At 38.5% G+C, this 21,791-nt stretch overlaps 1 protein-coding gene across 20 annotated transcripts in view; it reads left to right on the top strand.

Annotated features, from left to right (window-relative positions):
* Window positions 1–1,564: 1,564 nt before the first annotated feature.
* TRAPPC8 (trafficking protein particle complex subunit 8) overlaps window positions 1,565–21,791 on the top strand; it is a 97,897-nt gene continuing 77,670 nt past the window's right edge. For 6 of the 20 annotated variants that reach the window (XM_058277590.2, XM_058277588.2, XM_058277582.2 and 3 more), the window contains exons 1-2: window positions 1,614–2,250; window positions 9,469–9,663. In XM_058277590.2, coding sequence (XP_058133573.1) covers window positions 2,094–2,250; window positions 9,469–9,663 — 352 coding nt within the window. In that variant the 5' untranslated portion in view covers window positions 1,614–2,093. Of the gene's footprint in view, window positions 2,251–9,468; window positions 9,664–21,791 lie in introns of all 20 variants that reach the window. The other 14 variants (XM_071208519.1, XM_071208517.1, XM_071208520.1 and 11 more) reach the window with 8 other exon arrangements.

Genomic DNA, 21,791 nt, shown 5'->3' with positions numbered 1-21,791 from the left:
AGCCCCACACGCAAGGAGTGAGCCCTGCAAGGAGAACCGCCCTGCACGAAAAAGTGCAGCCAGCCCAGGAGTGGCGCAGCACACACGGAGAGGTGATGCATCAAGATGAAGAAACAAAAAAGCAACACAAATTCCCGGTGCCACTGAGAATGCAAGCGGACACAGAAGAACACACAGCAAATGGACACACAGAGAGCAGACAATGCTGGGGGGGGGGGGGTAGGTAGATAAATATAATAAATCTTCCCAAAAAAGGAGTTCAAACAATTGGGTGACTCTGTGGGGCAGGGGTTCTTATCAAGGGGTCCATTGGCTTATTAAAAAAAAATTATTCTCGTGGAGATGTGTTGGTGCGGGTGTGACATATTTGTTAAGTAATACACAGTATAATATGGACTTAGTTAGGGGTCTGTGGTTTTCACCTGACTGGCAAAGAGGTACATGGAACAAAAAAAAGAACTGCGCTCGCGGAAAAACTTTTATCACTGAGGTGGTGGCAATGGCCACTGGCGGTTAAGGAGAGAAAGAGGAAAAATAGGTGTAAAATGAGGACATTTCCTAGACATTGGAACTGTCCTTGAATAACGTTGCAATGACAGATACAGGCCATCATATATGTTGTCGTAACTTACAACATTGTGCTGAAAGAGTTTAAACTATAATGTAAACTACAATCCCCACTTAGTGACAATGCTCCAATGTGGGTTCATCAATTGTAACATATGTATTACACTAATGAAGGATGTTGTTAATGTGGGAGACTGTGGGAGGGCTACAGAGTGGATGGAGCATATGGGCATTTCCTACATTTTTATGTAACATTTATGTAAGCTAAGTATTTTTTTAAAATATGTTTTTAAACTTTTTAAAAAAGTTTAAAGAGAACTCCTGCTCTGTAGTAAAATTACTTTCATTCCTATCTATTTATAGAAGCAATCTATAGAACTGAAAACTAGAAATGGAAGCCAGTTTAGGACTCCATACAGTGCACAGTAAAACACTGGCTTCCTGCACCTCCACTACACTGAAGTTAACACCCTAACAGTGTTAAAATTAAGTGGCTGTGAACCAACAACACGGACGTTTGCAGGGATATCCTTCCCCTGCGACCAACAAAAATGCAGTAGCACTGCCAAGTTTTTCCTTAACGCTCGTTTTAATTCCAGCATCCAAACAACATCCACTTCTGCTTACTCGTTGAGTCGTCCTACGCAACAGTCCATTTCTAAAAGCAAGATTCTGTTCAAAAGATACATGGTCTTAAAGTCGGCTGCAGCGGAACACCAACACCTGTCCGGTGGCACGCCTTCTCCCGTGAGCAGGTGCCCCTTAACTCTCTACGGGAGAGCCCGGCAAGGGCAGCCAAGTGGCCAGGAAGCCATGCGAAGAGCTACATAAGTTGCAGCCGGGGAGAGCGTGTGGCGCCCCAAACAGGCCGAAGCGACACCAAAGGCGAGCGGTCGCCTCCTCCACTGTGACAGAACCAAGCTCGAACGCCAGTAGCACTACGGGTATCTCGCGAGGCTTTGCTACGCGTGAGAGCAAGGCATAAAGTCGCGGGCCTGCCCCGCCCACCGCGTATAGCCCGGCCCTCATAGCCCCACCCTGCCATCACCCCTCTTCCGGTTTTGGCCTGCCAACCGGCCTCCGTCGTTCTTGCCGCTGTCTCTTTCCCCGCCCCTACAGCTTTCTTTAACACAATCACGTGAAGGACGCTCGCGGGGGCTGTCGGGACTAGTACTGCCGGTCGGTCAGCGTCCAGCTTCAATATGGCGGCCCCGGTCAGGCGGTGACCAAGGTTTTGCTGTCGGGAGGATTAAATGGCGATTGTCGGCGTCTCCACCTATCGAGGTGGAATGCGAGGGCGCCGGGGCGAGCGCTGAGGACGGCAGTGACGTGGGGTGGGGGGCGGTTGTGTGTACCCCGGAAGCCGAGGCGGCGGCGTCTGTTCCTTCTACTTGTTTCAAGGCTCCAGTGTGGGGCCCCGCCCGGCCGGTAAGGCCGCCGGGCGGCGGCGGTAGCTGCTGCAGCCACAAGATTAGCCTCCGAGTTTGGACCAGAGGACAGGCGCCGCCGTTGCCTTTGCCGCGGCGATGGCCCAGTGTGTGCAATCAGTGCAGGAGCTAATCCCGGACTCTTTCGTCCCTTGTGTCGCCGCGCTGTGCAGCGACGAAGCCGAGCGGCTCACTCGTCGCAATCACCTTAGCTTCGCAGAGCTGCTCAAGCCCTTTTCTCGCCTCACTTCCGAGGGTATGTGCTCTCTTCCTTGCTGGGGCCCTGGAAAACCGTGGCTGGGAGAGGAAATTGGAGACTGGCAGGAAAGAGAAGGGTGATGTTTACATTGTAGAGCTGATAAAGTGGAGTCTGGTGCTGGGGCCCCGCGGTGTCTCTGGTGGCTGGAGGAGGGATTATGGGTGAGGTTGCCAGGACATCGCTGTCCTAACATCCGTTGTTTCAAAAGGCTTCTTCGTTCTTCCCCAGAAAACCGGGCCGTTAGCTCGTTTGGGTAAAGAAAAACGTGAACCTCAGAGAAAGACGTTGAGACTATTCTCAACGGCCATGGCGAGGGAATCAGGAAGTTTAAGGCAGGTGGGGTAGGAAGATACTGCCTCTTAGACTTAAGAGTTTTTAGTAGAGAAGACGTGCCATCTTCCGCCAGGTGTTAAAGCCGGCTTTCAAAGTTGTCTTGTATATTGCATTCTTTTAGCCTTAGAGCACATCGCTTTGAATGAACTTCAATTTCGTTTACGTTTTTCTTTGAGAAACATTTTGTTAGTTATAAATATTTTGCTAACCTTCCAAGGAAATAAAAAGTTTTCTATAAATAATGAAACTTAAAACAGGCTTTTGTGTCTAATGGAAGAAGTAAGAACAAGTTGTGGTTAATCTAATCTAAGTAATTGTTGACGTTACCTAGATTTATAAGGATGTAAAAGTCCTAAATTTGTTTTTTTAGATTAAAGTTTAAACAGTAGAAGAAAAGTCGCCTTGGGGTGCTACCTTTTTTCTCCAGGTTTAGATACTTTACTAGAGAAAAATAAAGGTAGAAGGTAGAGTTCAAAACTCTTACTTAGGTATAACCAATCAGTGTCTTGCAAACAACATAGCAAAGTACAAATAAAGTTCTTTTACCATTAAAGCATGTATAAAATAATTATAATAAAGCTGTGTCAAGGCAACGACCATGGTGTTCATTTGGTTATGATGACTTCCCCATCAAAAACACTTCCGTAAATAAAATCACTTATTTGCATGCCACAGGTGCTTTTTGGGAGAACAGTCACTTTTTAAGTTTGCTTTTTGTACTTAAAGAAGAGAGAAGCTGTCCAAAGAACCTGAGTTAGGAACTGTTAATATTCTTTAGCCTTTTCCTAATCCAGCTCCTCCAGTGTTGTACAGTCACCAAGAATGACAAAGTGCCCTAAATTCTAAAATCCTAACACCCAAGAGCCAGTTTAACTTTGATATGGTACTTTTTCTTGCTTTGTTAATAAAGAATAATGTCAATGCCTGGTATCTGCTTTATGTGGCTTTTTTCTTTCAGTTCTTTCTACTCCCTATGAGGTAGATACTGTTGTTATTGCCATTTAAAAAAAATTTTTTTAAGAGGCACAATTATTAGTTGGTGTCAAGCTTTTTTTTTAAAGATTTATTTTATTTATTTCTCCCCTCTGCCCTGGTTGTTTGTCCCCACTGTCTGCTTGTTGTATGCTCTCTGTGTCTGCTAGTCGTCTTTTTAGAAGCCATCAGGAACTGAACCCAGGACCTCCCATGTGGGAGGGAGGTGCCCAGTTGCCAGAGACACATCCACTACCTGCTTGTTGTGTCTCTCATTGTGTTTCCTTTGTGTCTCCTTGTTGCATCATCTCATTGCATCATCTTGTTGCATCAGCTTGCCACGCCACCTCATTACATCAGCTTGCTGTCTTGTTGGTCTTCTTTAGGAAGCACTGAGAACTGAACCTGGGACCTTCCATGTGATAGGTGGGCACCCAACTGCTTGAGCCACATCCTTCCCTGCCATTTTAAATTTAAGAACATTGGGGCATAAAGATATTAACTTGTCTGAAATCTTTATCTGGGAAAGATGTTAAAACAGGTAAGGTGACTCCAGATATTATTAATCATCATGTCATCTTATCTTTTGGCAATGTTTAGAAATACATAGAGCAGACAGTGGTCTGATAGAAATACAATGCAGGACACACATATAATTTAAAATTTTCCAGTAGTCACATTAAAAAAGTAAAAAGTTACATGTGGTATTAATTTTTTAAAATGTTTTATTTAGCCCAGTATTTCAATGTGTAATCAACATAAAGATATTTTTGAGGTATTTTGCATTCTTTTTTTAATGCTAATTCTGAAATTTATTCTGCATTTTACACTTATATCACATCTCATTTTTGACTAGGCATATTTCAAATACTCATAGTCTCATGTGACAGGTGCCTACTGTATCACATGGCATAGCAAGAGAGGCTCAATGTTAGTATTCTTCTGCTTTCCTTCTGTAGACTGGGAAAGATTTAGGGAAGGAGTAAAATTGACCTGGATTTTGATGGCTAGTTAAGAGACTTGGTAGAAAGGAAAAGGGTGAATATTCCCTGTTGAAGAGGGAATGAGGTTAGAATGTTATGAGAAAAAGCTAGGAATTATGGTTGAGTAGTTGGAGGATAGTGAGGAAACTTCTTAGTGGAGGACAGGGTAATAAAAAGGATGGCTTGGTATGGAATGACCTTGATTTCTAGGAAGGGGATTTTGGATTTTATATCTTGGTAAATGTGTGGCAGTCATAAATCCTTGAACAAGGGTATGGGTTTTTGGGAGATTAAGTTGTGTAGTTATGAGAACAGATAAGAATTGCTATAAATTTTAAAGTTTGAAATGATTAGGGCATAGTCTAGGGTGGTGGCATTAGAAATTCAGTGAAAAATACTTGTTTTCTGTGGTTTCAATTTTTTGCTGGCATATGTATTTTGGGACTCTTAACATGTGAGAAAAAGCTGCTTTTTGCTCAAGTATGGGGATGCCTCAAAGATAACTTTTCTTTAGCCAGTGAAGCCAACAAATATGACTTCAGGCTGTGTAGCTTGAAAATATGTCTAATAATACAATAAAAAAATTCCTTTAGATGGGGAAAGGAATGTTTGGAAAAACATCTGGATTTCTAGCCCACAGGTATACTGTGATTTGAGGTCAAAACTTTGATTACTGAGATATCAATGTACACTGCCAGGTATTTTCAGGAGACTTATTTTTGTTTCAGTAGAAAAACACATGGTTTAAAGTTGTTCTGAAGAGAGTGTTGCTAGAACAAATATGAGTACCATTCATATGTAGGGCTTTGAGTTTAGACCTGATGTATTAGGCAGTGAAGAGCCATTCTAGGTTTCTTACACATATTTTTTAAAAGCTGAAGAGTATTTCTTTACATTAAATAATGGTATATATATTCTTCTAATCATTATGCTTGATATATGTTTGAGGTCTAAAGAATTTATACTAACTTTTCAATGCAAATTTTGTGATCATAATATTAAAGAATTTCCACTATTTCAAAGAGTAATGATGTTGGTATTTAGCAAGCATTGTTGTTTTTATTGTCTTAGTGGTAGTTTGATAATTCTAAGCAATGTCAACATATCATTTAGGCTTTTTTTTTTAAGCTTTATTTTATTTATCCTCCCTTCCCCCCTCCCCCCCTCAGTTGTCTGTTCTCTGTGTCCATTTGCTGTGTGTTCTTCTTTTTGTCCGCTTCTATTGTTGTCAGTGGCATGGGAATCTGTGTTTCTTTCTGTTGCGTCAACTCTCCTGGTATGCGGTGCCATTCCTGGGCAGGCTGCTCTTTCTTTCGCGCTGGGCGGCTCTCCTTACAGGGTGCATTCCTTACGGGGTGCACTCCTTGCGCGCATCAGCACTGTGCATGTGCCAGCTCCACATGGGTCAAGGAGGCCCAGGGTTTGAACTGTGGACCTCCCATGTGGTAGACGGACGCCCTAACCACTGGGCCAAGTCTGCTTCCCCATTTAGGCATTTTTAAGACTAACTTTTGACTTACTTGATTTTCATTTTTGAAGAGTATATATATTGTTCCGAAATTGGTTAAATTTATTTATGGATTTAAACAAGAATAAATGGAATTTGTTTCCTCTTGTTTGTATTTGCTCGTTGTCTGCTTGTTTTTTTTCTCTCGTTGCTTTTGCTTGTGGTTGTTGTTTTTGTTTGTTGTCTCCCTTTTGTTTCTTTTCTTTAGGAGGTACCAGGAACCAAACCAAGACCTCTCATGGGAGATGGGTGCTCAACTGCTTGAGGCACATCCACTTCCCTAGGTCGCAGTTTTTTTAAAAAAAGATTTATTTATTTATTTCTCTCCCCTTCCCTACCCCGTTGTCTGTTCTCTGTGTCCATTCACTGTGTGTTCTTCTATGACCACTTCTGTCATTATTGGCAGCACTAGGAATCTCTCTCTCTTTTTGTTGCGTCATCTTGTTGTGTCAGCTCTCTGTGTGTGTGGCACCATTCTTGGGCACGCTGCACTTTCTTTTGCGCTGGGCGGCTCTCCTTATGGGGCGCACTCCTCGCGCGTGGGGCTCCCCTACGCGGGGTACACTCCTGCGTGGCAGGGCACTCCTTGCGCACATCAACACTGTGCATGGGCCAGCTCCACACGGGTCAAGGAGGCCCAGGGTTTGAACTGCGGACCTCCCATGTGGTAGGTAAACGCCCTATCCAAGTCCACTTCCCTAGGATGCAGTTTTTAATGTAAATCTAGAATAGTTTTTGAATGAACTAGGAAAAGTGGCAAATTAGACTAGGAAAATACCCTTTGAAGGACAACTTAATGCCTTTGCTTCTCTTAAATTTCCTTTAGTTAGAAAACTTTCATCAATCTTAAATACCATGTTGTTATAATTAGGTAATTAAACTCCAGGGTTTTCAAGTACCAAACTTTGAATAAAATTCAAGAAAACTTCAAAATTTAGACATATGTTATTGACCTTATTTTTGAAAATTGTGATCTTTTTCAACAATTGGGATGTTCTTTATACGGTAAAGTTGTGTATGCTGGTAAAAACATAAAATATATCATTATTAGTTTTTCTGATTACATTCCATTGAGCACCATATGTGTTAGGTGCTCCCTGAAAACTAATTTTGTGGTCAGATAAATTCGCTTAACTAGCATGCTTTTGGAAGTATTACAATGTCTTAAAGGCTCTGGGAAGAACTGCTAAGAGAGGCCTTTTAAAGACTCAGTCCAATTTTTCCCAAACTGTTTTGAACAGGGAGTTAGTTTTTCAGAAACAACTCTTACCTGTCTTGAGGAACCAGTATTTCACGGAGCAAATACTGGGAAATGTTACCTTATAATACAGAATTCAAGAAATTACATTTATTTAGTAACCTACAAAAGTTAAGGTAATGATAGAGCTGAATTTCATTTTGAAATTAAGATGTCATATGATATATAAATTCACTTTTTGTGATCTTATAATCTTGATGAAACCTTAATAAAATTGTCTTCTATTGGTCATACTTACCAACCCTGGAAGGGGGACTGCATAAGAGTGTGTACCGGGAAATAAGGATCACTGGGGACTGTGTCAGAAGCTGCCTACCATACCTAGTAACTCATTTCTGGATTTATCAGTAGGATTATCTAATAATTTACAAACCCACTCTAAAGGTAGGACAAAACTAGACTATCCTTTTTGGGTTACTGTTAATAACAATTGAGAGGTAATAGGCCATTTAAAATTTTTAAGCATGTTTAATATATACATGGCTCTGTATTTTATTTGACAGTTATGGAATAACTTTAACAAAAATGCATGTGCAACTTGTACGATATGTTCGTAAAGATATCAGAAATGCATCATAGTATTGTCATGTTTTAAATTTCTCTATTTCATAGACCATTGGGAAATTTAATTAGGGAGGGAGGCTTGTATGTGTTTATTTAAATTAGAAAACAGGCAATTACAGGAGAAGGCAGAAAATACAAAAAACATCCAGCTGCCCACTACCCAGAACTAATACCTTAACCCTTTGTCATATTTTCCTTGTATCTTTTCTTTTCCTTTTTTAAAGAAGTCAAAATAGATATGGTTGAAGTCCCCTTTCCACTCTTCCTTAATCCTTTATCTTAATCTTTCCTTCCTTTATCGTAGGCAACCACTGTAATAGAATTTGCATGTATACTTTCTGTACATGTATTTATATTTACAAAATAATATATAGTTTATATTTACATGCCATATATAATATTTTAAAAATATTTTTGTCTTTTTCATTAAAAATTTAAAAATCATGGAATAAAAAGAAAATTTAGAATGACAATCTTTATGGATTTATCTTTATTTTAAAATATAAGCAGACTAGAACTTAAAAGCTTACTGTTTGGTATAAAGCATTTTCCAATGAGAAAAAAGGTGTGATTTTAAAAAAATGATAAGGTACCAAAATTAGTTTTCCAAAGTTCCCTATTTGTATATATTGATCCTTTATACAATCAAAACAGATTCTTTTGTACCTGCTATTGCTAATACTGCCTCTGTCATTTGTTGACCATTTAAGTCTATTGTTATATGTAGTATCAGGTACAGTGCTCAGTGCTTTGTATTTACTATTTCATTTAATCCTTAAAATAAGTGTGAAGTAGATATTATTTACATATTATAGGTGGGAAAATGGAAGCATAGGAAAGTTAAAAAGTTTCAGGATAGCCCAGTTAATATGTAGTGTGTTGAGATTTAAATTAAGGCTTGACTGTAAAAGCTGTGTCCTTAATCATTTTAATGGACTGCTTCTAATACTACTAAAGTAACAAATCATCTTAATATTTATATGAGAAAATGTGCTTACATTTCCTACTGTGGACTGCGGGCACTCTTTTCTATTATAATTGCCTGAGAACATATTCCTGAGCCTAAAGTTATGAATCACTGGTTATAAATTTCATAGATTGAGGCCAGGACTGTAGCCACTGAGAGTATAGCCAACGGACTGGGGAAAGCAGAAGGAAGCTAGCGTGCATCATTTAATTCTCCTTTCTTTCCCTTTACTGTCATCAGTGTTGATATGACAGATTTCACACGGCCTTTGACATGTCTTAGGTTGAGTGAGAATTAGAGATTTAGTCTGGATGGTAGTTGGTCCCAGGCTCTTTAGAAAATAAGAGGCAGGAAAGCTAAGGGAGGGAAATTCTGAGTTGTAACTTTGCAGGAGGAGGACATCCTGTGGTTAATAGGCTCTCTAAGATAGCTAGGCCTTTGGTATATAAAGGAATCTTACATGTCAGTTATATTTCTGGGAGAATGATCCACTTTGAATTTCTAGTTTCTCATTTGAGCATTCTTTTTTGTAAACCCTTAACCCATTTTTTTTTCTTGCTGATGTTATAGTTGGGTTGTTGTACATTGAGTAGAAGTAATTTCAAGCTTTTTCTTTCCTATTTTTTTGAAGTTCACATGAGAGATCCTAATAATCAGCTTCACATAATTAAAAATTTGAAGATAGCAGTAAGCAACATTATCACCCAGCCACCTCAGCCTGGAGCCATTCGGAAGCTTTTGAATGATGTTGTTTCTGCCAGTCAACCTGCAGAAGGATTAGTAGCTAATGTGATCACCGCAGGAGATTATGACCTCAACATCAGTGGTATGTAATAAGGTTTATTATTTTTTAAATTAAAATTTCTTTTGTTTGCAAATGTAAATCTGTTACTTGGAGATTATTCAACAAGCATTTAAGTGCTTACTGAGTGCTAGTGCCTAGGAATACAATGTTGAAAAACATTCCTTTTAAGGAAGTTAACAATCAATTAAATAGCCATTCAGATTCTGAACTTTGTCATGTCATTTTCTTTATTTTTTTCATAATGAAAATATATTTGTCATTCCGATTGTAAAGTTAATACAAGTTACATGAGGTTAGGAACTTTGGCTCTTTGTTTTATTTCCAATTCCTAAAGTAACACCAAGAACCATATGAATAATAAATATTTGTTGAATGAATGAACAGACAGTAGATAAAAAACAACATATCCTTTTGTGATATAAATACGTACTGTTGTTAAATAAAAAGCATTATGTTAATTGCATTTTTATCTTGCTTAATGTTAAGTGAAGGAAAAGTCGTTAAAATAGGTATATGTAATCCTTCCTGAGTGCTTCTTAATCTGATTTAAATAGCAAATGCTTTCACAAGAGATTGGTAGGTGAAATTATACATTAATATGTAAGGTGAATTAGCAGTATTTAGTGTTACTTTCTTCCAATATGAAAAAGATTTAACTAATTGAATGACATTGCATAGATTTTTAGAGGGAAAAGACTAAAAGTGTGTCAGCTAATCAGGATATTTCAGCAGTGTAATAAAACAATCTTTTTAGGTAAGAATAATTTGTAATATTTTAGCACATCTTAATTGCATATTTAAAGAGTTTCTTAAATATATGCAGTGAAGCCTAGAAAATTTGACTGGCATGTTTTAGATCACAGTTAGTTGGTTGCACTTGTATAGTTTGAAATAATTATGAAATTATTTTGTTTAATCTGTAATGTTTCTTCTTTGTCACTAAGTATATTTCCAGCAAGTTGGTTGACTTGAATTTTAAGTTTTGAATAGTATGATTATCTTTACAGATCAAATGAATTGCAAGATACATATTTTAAATAGTTCCTGGCATAACATGGTTTCAATAGGAGGCAAAAATTAGGATATTTCTCCAAGAAAGTGATGGAATGTGAACTATTTGCCTATCATCAATGAAAAATTCATTGTAGTGTGAAGGGCAATGAATCAAATGTCAAAGCATCCAAGTTTTTATATTACTTTAGCCATTAATTAATAGAATAGCAAGTCACTTAGTGGTTTTTTTTTTTTTTAACTTAGTGTTTTGAGACTTGGTTTTCTTCTCTGAAAACAGAAGTTGGGCTAGAATTTTTTTTTTTTTTTTCGGAGTAAAATAGCCATAAATTTAATGTTATAAATAGTTTGGTGTACCGAAAAGTCTGCTAAAGTAGGCTAAATTTTTTTTTAAGGCCTCTCTCAGACCTTCTGTTTTACAGGATATTAAAATTTTGTTATTCATGTGACAAATATTTTTTGATTTCCTGCTGTATTTTTACATTGAGATATAGGGATAAATAATCTAATGGGGAGATAAACATGTAAATTAGTAATTATAATTATACTTTATTATTCCATTACGTCATAATTATAATACATTGTAATAGCGGTATGGCATATACAGTAGTGCTAAGGGGAAACAAAGAAGGATTACCTTTCATTTTTAAAAACAAACATTTTTTTAATACTGCAAATACTTTCCTAATCACCAAAACTCATATCATCTTTTAAACAAATTTATTAAAGTAATATTTATATACATAGATATAATGCAAAAAAGACTTAAAAGGAATAAATAGCAGTGATTTTCTCCCTGTCCCCTTGCCCTACCAGTTCTTTTAGTTGCTTTTTTTTGTATTTATTTTGTGCTTCTAAGTAATATTTATATATGGATATCTTAGGCTTAATTTTAAATTTTATTTATTGGTTTTTCATTATGATTGATGAGGATTTAGCTTAATTACTCCCCTTCCTCTTTTCCTCATATCCCTAATATAGTTTAAATAATTTTTGGTTAATATTCAGTGTTTACAGTATTATGACTATTGTTTACTTTTTTCACTGCTGATCTAAATATTGCTCTGTCAGGCCTTTCTTATACAACTTTTTTTTTTTTTTTAATTTGGAACCTAGTTTCCTTTTTAAAACAACTTGCTCAGTATTCTTTGTCTCGCTTGCTAGGCTTTCATATTTCCTATAGTCTCTTGTTAGGATTTTCCACTTGACACATTAATTTACCAGATGATCCATTTGTCAGCATTTCCTTTCTGAACCTCTCCCTTCAGAAATCTGTCTTTCTATTCCATCCATTACCAATGGGGGCAATATCACCTACCAACAGGGCAAAAATTGGTTCTTAAGGAGTGAAAAAAATCTTAGTTGTTAACAGTGGTTGGCGGATCACCAAAGGGCCAGTACATAAATAAATAAACAATATTTCTGTGGCATTATTTTATTTTATTTTATTTTTTTTGTTTCTGAAAACAAACTTTATTTAAATAAGAGTTTAAATACATTACATAACATTAAAACTGAAGGGGAAAAACCCAAAAACCAGTTGATATTTCACATGGCATTGGGCAGCTGTTGCTAATAAAATACAAGATCTACAGCTAGCTACGTGATCAATACATCAGTTTGAAATTTGTTCCCTTGTCAAAAGTTTAACTCTGATAGAAGTTTGCCCTCAACATTCTTGTGTCTCTCTGCCTGGACAATCTTAGCTAGGCTATTATGCCTGGTCAAAAGGAACAAAGACCTTGCTGGCTTCACCTCACTAGAGGGAAGGTGGCCTCTCTTAGCACTGCTCACCTGGTCAGCCTGGAGACACCAGGGGCTCTTTATTTTGTTACCGAAAGGCTCCCCTCTTATGGTACCGCTGCTGTGGCTGCCTCACCCCAACTTTTCTCAGCTCCATGGAGGGCTGGTAAGGTGGTGACATTTTTTCAGGGCAGGGAATTTTGCAGGAGGACCAAAGAGCTTCTGGCCAAACATAGGTGTCCGTGATCTTGGGGGCTCTAGGTGTGGCTGAAACATCACGTTATTGCTTTGTTTCAGGCTGAACACTGCCAGATGCCTACTGCTTGAGCTCTGTTTAAATGAGGGACTTCAAGACTAGACAGCATGGCTCTTTTCAGTTTATTGCATGAAGGAGTTACATGCAACTTGGGGTCCAAGTTAAAAGTGGACCCCAAATGGTTATATTATACAAGCAGTGTGGTTTTTAAACTTGTGACAAGGGACAGAAGGGAAATTTTCTACTCCTTGCAAGGAAATCCTCACTTAAGCTTCAGTGAGCCACAAGCACTTAAAACCCATGAACCTTCAGCTGGTCGTCCTTAGCCAGTCCAGTCTCCACAGGGAACTGGCATATGTTCTTGTGCTGGCCACTCTTTGGATGAATCACTTCTCCATATTCTGGATGCTCAGTTACAGTACCATTGCAGGCAAATTTCTTCTTAAACGCCTTCACTAGTTTCTTTTTATCGTAGTCATCAGCGATCGCTTGGACAGTGGTAAGGGTCTTCCTGCTGTTTCTCTGTTGAATTCTTATATGGATATAATCCTCAGTCCCAGCAGGAAGTAGGTCATCACCCTTACTTGCATCAGCAAAGGGGTCGAAAGAGTGGAGGTTCTGGATAGCGGACATGCAGTACGATTCCTTTTCCGGTGGAAACGGCCTGCGGAAGGCGGTGGTAGGAGAAGGCGTGCAGGGGGGATGGAGCGTCGGGAAACGAGGGGGCTCGAGAGGGAGGCTGCTGAGTCCTTGGCGGCGGCTCAGTGACTGGGGCCTGTGGCATTATTTTAAATGTGGAGGGGGGGTTAGGAAAGAAATTATCTAAAAAGGGTCACTATGGGAGAGATACTGAAATAAAGGTTGAGAAACACTCTTCTACTCCAAGTTGAACTAGTTATTTTCTAAGGCCTGCTCCACAGCTGTCATCCTGGGGATTTCCTTTACCTCTCTTGTATGTAATCTCTTATCCATATCTTTTTTGGTGTAGTCTCTTGATTTGGTCAAGGACATCTCTAATAGCTTCCTCAGAAAGGGTACATGAATGGTTAAATTTTTAAGAAGTGAAAGTCTGAAAATGTTAATACTTTTTATATGTGATTCATCATTTAGCTGTTTATATTATTGGTTAAAAGTCATTACCCTCAGAATTTCTTCACCTTCTTCTAGCTTCCAGTATTGCTTTTATGAAGCCGGATGCTATTCTAATATATGAATGTATTCCTCCAGTCTTTTTTTTTTTCTTTTTCCAGAAGATTATCAAAAGACAACGTGTGGAGCTGGCCCATGCACAGCAGATGTGGGTTCTTTGTCCGCTTCTGTTGTTGTCAGTGGCACAGGAATCTGTGTTTCTTTTTGTTGCGTCATCTTGTTGTGTCAGCTCTCCGTGTGTGCGGCACCATTCCTGGGCAGCTGTACTTTTTTTTCACGCTGAGCAGCTCTCCTATTGGGGTACGCTTCTTGAGCATGGGGCTCCCCTACACAGGAACACACCTGCGTGGCATGGCACTCCTTGCATGCATCAGCACTGCGCATGGGCCAGCTCCACACCGGTCAAGGAGGCCTGGGTTTGAACCGTGGACCTCCATGTGGTAGATGACGTCCTAACCACTGGGCCAAATCTGCTTCCCCCTACAGTCTTTATAAGCTTTTAGAAACTCTTTATCACTGCTGTTTTGAAATTTCAAGTTGATGAGACCTTTTCCTTTGTACTAAGAAGATACTTTTGATAATCTTCTCATACCTATCTTTTCTGGGAAATTTTCTTGTATTATTTCTTTCCCATTGTTTTAATGTTCTTTCTGGAAGTTCTACTAGTTGGATGTAGAAGTTCCTGGGTTGATCCTCTAATGTTCTTACATTTTTCTACCATTGTCCATTTTCACTTCTGCTTTTCTTTTAGTTTCTGGGAGATATCCTTGCCATTATCTTCTTTTAAAGATTTATTTATTTTTTTAGTTTATTTCTCTCCTCTCCCCCTCCCCCGCCCCGAGTTGTCTGCTCTCTATGTCCATTTGTTCTGTGTTCTTCTGTGACCGCTTCTATCCATATCAGCAGCACTGGGATCTGTGTTTCTTTTTTTTTTTGTTTTTGCATCATCTTGTTGTGTCAGCTCTCCATGTGTGCGATGCCATTCCTGGGCAGGCTGCACTTTCTTTCACGCTGAGTGGCTCTCCTTACGGGGCACACTCCTCTTACGGGGCGCACTCCTTGCGCAGTGAGGCTCCCCTACGCTGGGGACACCCCTGCATGGCAGGGCACTCCTTGCACACATCAGCACTGCATATGGGCCAGCTCCACATGGGTCAAGGAGTTCCAGGATTTGAGCTGTGGACCTCCCGTGTGGTAGGCGGACGCCCTAACCACTGGGCCAAGTCCGCTTCCTTGTGCGGCGCCATTCTTGGGCAGGCTGCACTTTCTTTTGTGCTGGGCAGCTCTCCTTATGGGGCGCACTCCTTGCACTTGGGGCTTCCCTACATGGGGAGTACACCCCTGCATGGCACGGCACTCCTTGAGCGCATCAGCGCTGCGCATGGGCCAACTCCACATAGGTCAAGGAGGCCTGGGGTTTGAACCACAGACCTCCCATGTGGTAGGCGGACACCCTATCCATTGTGACTAGTCAGCTTCCTCCCCCATTATCTTCTTACCTTTGTTTGCAGTTTTAATTCTGGCTGTCAGTTTTGTTTGTTTGTTTTGAGAATTTTTCCATTTGTTCTCAGGATTTTCCTTCTTTGTGCCATGGTGTTTTTTTTCATGTTGTGGTTTCTTAACTGAGGATATTAATAAACTACTGTTGGCTTCTTTTCTATTTTAAGTTTTCTTTTATCTACTTTCTCTTTCATGTTACTATTTTGTTTAGTTTCTTTTCCTCCATTATGGAAACTCCTCTCAAATGTCTGGTGAGCCCTTGGGCTTACCTTATATTTCACAGTGAGATATGAAATACCTGATTTGGCATTGGAAACGCTTGATGGCTAGTGGACTTCTTTACTGTGTAGAGAGGCTGTGGATAGGCTTGAGGATTGCCCAGTTTTTAGTACTTAATAGTTCTTTTCTTTGGGTCCATTTAGTTTCTCTGGAGAAGGATTCTCAAGTCTGCTGTGTGCCTCTTGGGGGTGGGGGTGGGAATGATTGAGTGGTAATTAAAAAAAATCTATTGAAGTGATCTGGTAGGTAGTTTATAGGAACAACATGGTCCCGATTTGATTGTGAGGAATTTTTGCATTCTCAGGTACCTGCCAACAAATCTGCTTAAGGAGGAATTGAGTGCTATTTCTTTAAAAGCAGTGGAGTCAGTCTGATAGCCGAACTCTTCAGGCAGATATTTTAAAAGAATCCTAGGTTAGGTAAACTACTTACCAAAAGAAAACAGTTTAACATCCAGCTTTCTTCAGCTTCTTTCCCTGCTAATATAAAGCACTTCTTTTCAGTGTTATTTTTATGTTGGCCTTAAAGACTGGGAATGTGTTTTGTAATAAAGTTCTGAGTTTATTTTAATAAAATTTCATTATAACAGAATAATATATATCTGTATATAATATGGCCATGCTGCTTCTGGCTCTTTATGCAAACCCCTCTTCCCCCAAAGGAGCCACATTTGGACAGCTAGGTAGGGGGCTGGGGAGCAGCAGAAGGTCTCTCTCAGACAGGATATGGATACCTGAAAAGTCACTGCTCTGGCGAACCTGCATCAGGAGGCAGGAGTGGGTGCAGTGGAGTACCCCAGAGTCATGTTCCAGGAAACACTTCTATTTTTACCAGTCATTTAAGTCAGCATACATTTTACCCATTCTGTTTAAGAGGTACATGTTATATATTTACCTCATGACCCTAGTTTAACAGTACCATGTTTTCTTTATCAGATCGATCAATTAAAGCTAGTGTTCCTTGGTACAGTAATTGGAAGCACACATAGATGGAATTGAAAGAATCCTCGTTATACACAGGTATTTCTTGTGATAGTCTCAGTTTTCCAGATTATTCCCACTCTACTTTGCCTATTATGTGTCCCACTCAACTACTATTTTTTAGTATTCATACCGTTTAATATGTCTGTATAATTTTTCTAAAGAAGGAAAGCTCTGTTGGTGCTTGGTGTGACTTTTGTTAGCTTATCCTGTCATCTATCATCTATCCTATTTACTCTGGATTTACATTACCTGCTAAATCTAGGCATTGTCCTTGAATAATATAATTTGGACTGCATCTTATTTTGTTAAAAAAGAAGGATTTTTTCGCCTCTTAAGTCTACTATACTAGTACCCTTTTCCTGGTTGCCTTTATGATTCTTTATAAAATATGATGCATTAGAGAATGAAGTCATTTGGTAAATGTACTTTAAAAGATTTAAAAAATACTCTTTATTTTGTAATGTTTTTTTTCTAAATTTTTAATAAGATTAAAAACATAAATAAGACTTTTAAATAGTGTCAATTAAAAAGTGGATAGTGGGAAATGGGTGTGGCTCAAGCGATTGAGCTGCTGCCTACCACATCGGGGGTCCCTGGTTTGGTTCCTGGTGCCTCCTGGGGAATACAAGCAAGATAGAGAGCTGGTGCGATGGACTGGTGCCATGAGCTATTGCAACAAGATGACGCAACAAAGGAGACACAAAGAGGAAACACAGTGAGAGAGACAACAAAGCAGGCAGTGGAGGTGGCTCAAGCAATTGAGTACTTCTCTTCTGCATGGGCAATCCAAGGTTTGGTTCCTAGTGCTTCCTAAAGAGAAGATGAGCAGATACAGAGCACACAGTGAATGGACACAGGGAGCAGGCAGTGAGCACAAACAATGGGTGATGAGGGGGAAGAAATAAATAAAAACTTTTTAAAAAGTGGCTAGTGCAAGATAGGAATTTAGTATTCTTATTTTTCAAATTTCTTGAAGTATTTTGCTATTTCATCATCCTAGTAATTATTTATCAATTATTCCAAACTATAAAAAGTATAACAATGAAGTTGCTTAGAAGCATGATGCAATAGTGAAATAAGTCATCACTATTATATCATCTTTCAGTTTTTAATTTTGCATTGCCCAAAGTATAGCATCATCTTTCAAAAAGTATAAAAGAAGTCTGGAGACAAAATCTTCATAGTCATCGTTGTCTTTTTTTCCCCTTCCTTTCATTGAACACAGTTGAGATTTGAGAATTTTTCATTTTAGCCCATATTGGCAAAGAAAAGAAAATTGACAAAGACATGATTTCCAAAATTATTATGCAAATCAGAAGATGAATGCACAAAACAGCAGCAACATTATAGTTCTTTCCAGTAAAAATATGTGGGCCATGTATGTAATTTTAGATATTCTAGTAGCCAAAATAAATAATGTAAAAAGAAGGTGAAATTAATTTTAACATATTTTCTTTAACCTAGAATATATCAAATATTATATCAGTATGTAACCATATACAATTTTATTCTTTTTTGTGTATTATTTTTGAAATCTGATAAGTATTTTATATTTATAGCACATCTCAATTCAGACAAGCCACACATTTTGAGTGCTCAGTAGCTCATTTGTGGATACCTACATTGTTGGATAGCCCAGTTCTAGACTATGATGTTGGTGAAATTGATCATGAATTTGGTGATATGTCGAAATCTCAGAGTCTATGAGTATTCAGGTGACAATATTCTTTATGAATTTTCTCAAACTCAAGAATCTAGGAGTGTGCAATATATTTCTAAGAACAAAAAGGAATTAAGAGTATTCTAATCTGGTTAGTCATTAAGCAAAAAAGACTTCATGTAATATTTTGAGACAGGAACCCAGACCATCCCATTTTGGTAATGAACATGTGAGTGCTTGTTTATCTTTTATGATGTCTGTATAGCAAAATTTACGTCATATAACTTGTAAATGGACATTGCTGAAGGGATGGGTATGTATGAATAGGTGACTGGGAAGAATAAGATGATGTAGAAATGAAAAATTGATCAGATTGACTGTTTTATTTGCATTTTATAAATCTGAAAATGAAAATGTTTTGGAGTTATGGAATAAGATGGTCTTCTCTTCAACAAAATTATGAGCCATGAAAACTTTCCACAATACTACATCTTAACTATGCAAGTGCAAGAAGTAATAAGTGAGAACTTATTAGAGATGTTTGTAATCTAGAATCAGTATTTACCTCATAGAGGCCAATTTCATTCATGACTGTTGATGAGCAACTAGTTGCATTAAAAGATCATTGCTGGGAGCGGAAGTCGCTCAAGCGATTGAGTGCCTCCCTCCCACATGGGAGGCCCCGGGTTTGGTTACCGGTATCTCCTAAAAAGAAGACAAGCAGACAGAGAACAAACAAGTTGGCAGGGGAGAAATAAATAAAATAAATCTTAAAAAAAAAATTAAAAGAACATTGCCTTGGGGAGTAGATGTAGCTCAAGCAGTTGAGTTCCCACCTCTCACACGGGAGGTCCCAGATTCAGTTCTGGTGCCCCCTGAAAAACAAAAACAATAAGTAAAACAAATGAAAAGGGAAGCAGCTGTGACCCAATCAGTTGGGCTCCCGTCTACCATGTGGGAGGTCCTGGGTTCGTGTCCTGGGGCCTCCTTGTGGGGGCAAGCTTGCCTGCATGTAGCAGAGAGCTGCCCGGCTCATGGGCACCGTGGAAAGCCAACACAACAAAAAAGGGAGAGAAAAAATGCAGAAGAGCACAGCGACGGGCACAGAGAACAGAGAACAAGGAACATGCAAGGGGGAGGGGAAATAAATACAGACACAGAATAATACACAGTGAATGGACAGCCCAAAAAAAGCCATGGGAGGAGGGGGGATGATATTAAAACAAAAAACAAAAACAAATGAAAAAACCAACTCAAGGAAGCTGATGTGGCTCAGTTAAACGCTGGCTTCCCACATAATGAGGTCCCAGGTGATCCGCAGTACCTCAAAAAAAAAAAAACCACCAAAAAACATTGCCTTATTGAGGTGTGTATATCTTTAAAATAAGAAGAACATGGACTGCAGAATTTGGTTTGCTATGTTTAAATTCTTATTAAAATTTCTAATAAAGTTGGTTTTCACTATGCCCTCATTCTTAATTCTGTGAATAATTTTAAAAAATGATTTAAAAATATAAAACAAGGGTTGAATTAGATACAAGTGGTAGACTATGACTTTTTCCTGGTATATTGAGGGTTAAAGGAATGTAGGATCAATAAAGGACATATTATTTTTAAATCTACTGTGGTGTCTGAGAGATTTTAAAAATTGGTTATAAGTAATAATGACTCTTCTCATTAGAGTACTTTCATTTTTGCTGATTTGGTCTCATAATTTAGTGTGGCATAGACTGATATATTGAATGATACCATTTTAACCTGTAATCCTTATCATGGAATTTTAGGGCAAAAAATGATAACCAAGAGATCAACTCCAAACTCTTTATAAATTAGGAAAGTGAGACCCAGAAATTGACTTTCCTGTGATCCCTTAGTAATACCGGGAATTGAATACAATTCTGCTCTGTCCTCCCAGGGCTTTTTCAGGTATATCATACTGCCATATTAGTTTCTTTTTGCTTTCAGAGACAGCGGAAATGTAGACATCTTAGGTCCATTTTATTTTTCGGTTGCTTGTTATAGCTTTATATTTGATTACATTATTATCGAACAGGTATTCTAATATGTTAATGCTTTCTTTAAGAAAAGAAAGATGGAACCAGCAAATTGGTTATCACTCAGTCTGAGTTGATTTAGAAAATTACATATGGAGGGATAGGAGCACTTGATGTCCTCCCAGTTTAAAGATAGAGCTTCTTTGCTTGTGGCTTGATACCAAGACATTTTTATGTGAATGTGTATATACCAGGTTGGCAAGTGATCAGATGAGCCTGTCTATACTTGAAGAGCAAAAGGCAAAAAAAAGCTTTCCCAAGTGAAATTTATTCTTTCTTTCTTTAATGATAGTTTTATTAGTTTTATTTATTTGTTTGTTTGTTTATTTATTTATTTTTTACTTTCTCTCCCCTTCCTTCCTCCCCAGTTGTCTGCTCTCTGTGTCCATTCACTGTGTTTTTCTGTGTCCACTTGTATTCTTGTCAGGGGCACCCAGAATCTGTGTCTCTTTTTGTTGCGTCATCTTGCTGCATCAGCTCTCTTTGTGTGCGACTTCACTCTGTGCAGGCTGTGCTTTCTTCACGCAGGGCGGCTCTCCGTATGGGGCGCACTCCTTGTGCATGGAGCTCCCCTACGTGGGGGACACCCCTGTGTGGCACAGCACTCCTTGCGCATATCAGCACTATGTGTGGGCCAGCTCTCCACATGGGCCAGGAGGCCCTGGGTTTGAACCCTGGACCTCCCATGTGGTAGGTGGGTGCTTTATCAGTTGAGCCAAATCTGCTTTCCTAATGATAGTTTTAATAATGTGTATGTATATATATGAATAAGAATGTGAAATTAGAAAAGAAAAATAGTCTTTGTTTTTACTCACAGGACATACACATCTACTTCTTGCCCCTCTTTTATTTCATAATAACTAATAGGTGGTTATGGAAACACTTAATTGGAAATAGTTTTTTCAAGAATAATTCTCAAGTGTTTTTATAGTACAAGAAATTAGTATTTTTCTTGTATTTTCATATTATGTAAGATCGTTTATGATTTATAAAATGTTCAGATTTGATTTTTATTTTAGCTTTTGTTTTCTAGGATGCTCTGTATTAAACCATATTTTCTGATAATCACAGTGTTTAGTGTCATACTTTTGACTTTTGAGTCACATTTATTGACTGAAATAATTATACAACATTTAATTACTTAATTATTTTCACTTAGTTGGAATATAGTTTTGGAATATCTACTACTGTTTATCTAAAGTTACATAGTTGTAAGTGCAAAGCTATTTGGAATTTGTATTAATATTTTTCAGAGGTTCTTTTTTGTTTTTAGTGTGAATAGTGATTTTCCTGGTGCTTTCATTTTTTTGTGTGACTGATTAGGGAGGGAAAAATGATTTACAGGTGATGTTTATGTTTAGGATATCCAGTCTTTTCCATTTTCACATTTGGGGATTAAGTACCTTTGGTTTTGAGAGGGTGAGGACCAGAGTCTAACTCACTGTTGGCAGCCCTTGTTAGATATATATCAGGAACACTAAAAACTCTATGACCCAAGCCACTTAGACTAAGAA

Source organism: Dasypus novemcinctus, chromosome 16, assembly GCF_030445035.2.
Source record: "Dasypus novemcinctus isolate mDasNov1 chromosome 16, mDasNov1.1.hap2, whole genome shotgun sequence".
NCBI lineage: Eukaryota > Metazoa > Chordata > Mammalia > Cingulata > Dasypodidae > Dasypus > Dasypus novemcinctus.
This window is presented reverse-complemented; position numbering and strand designations above follow the sequence as displayed.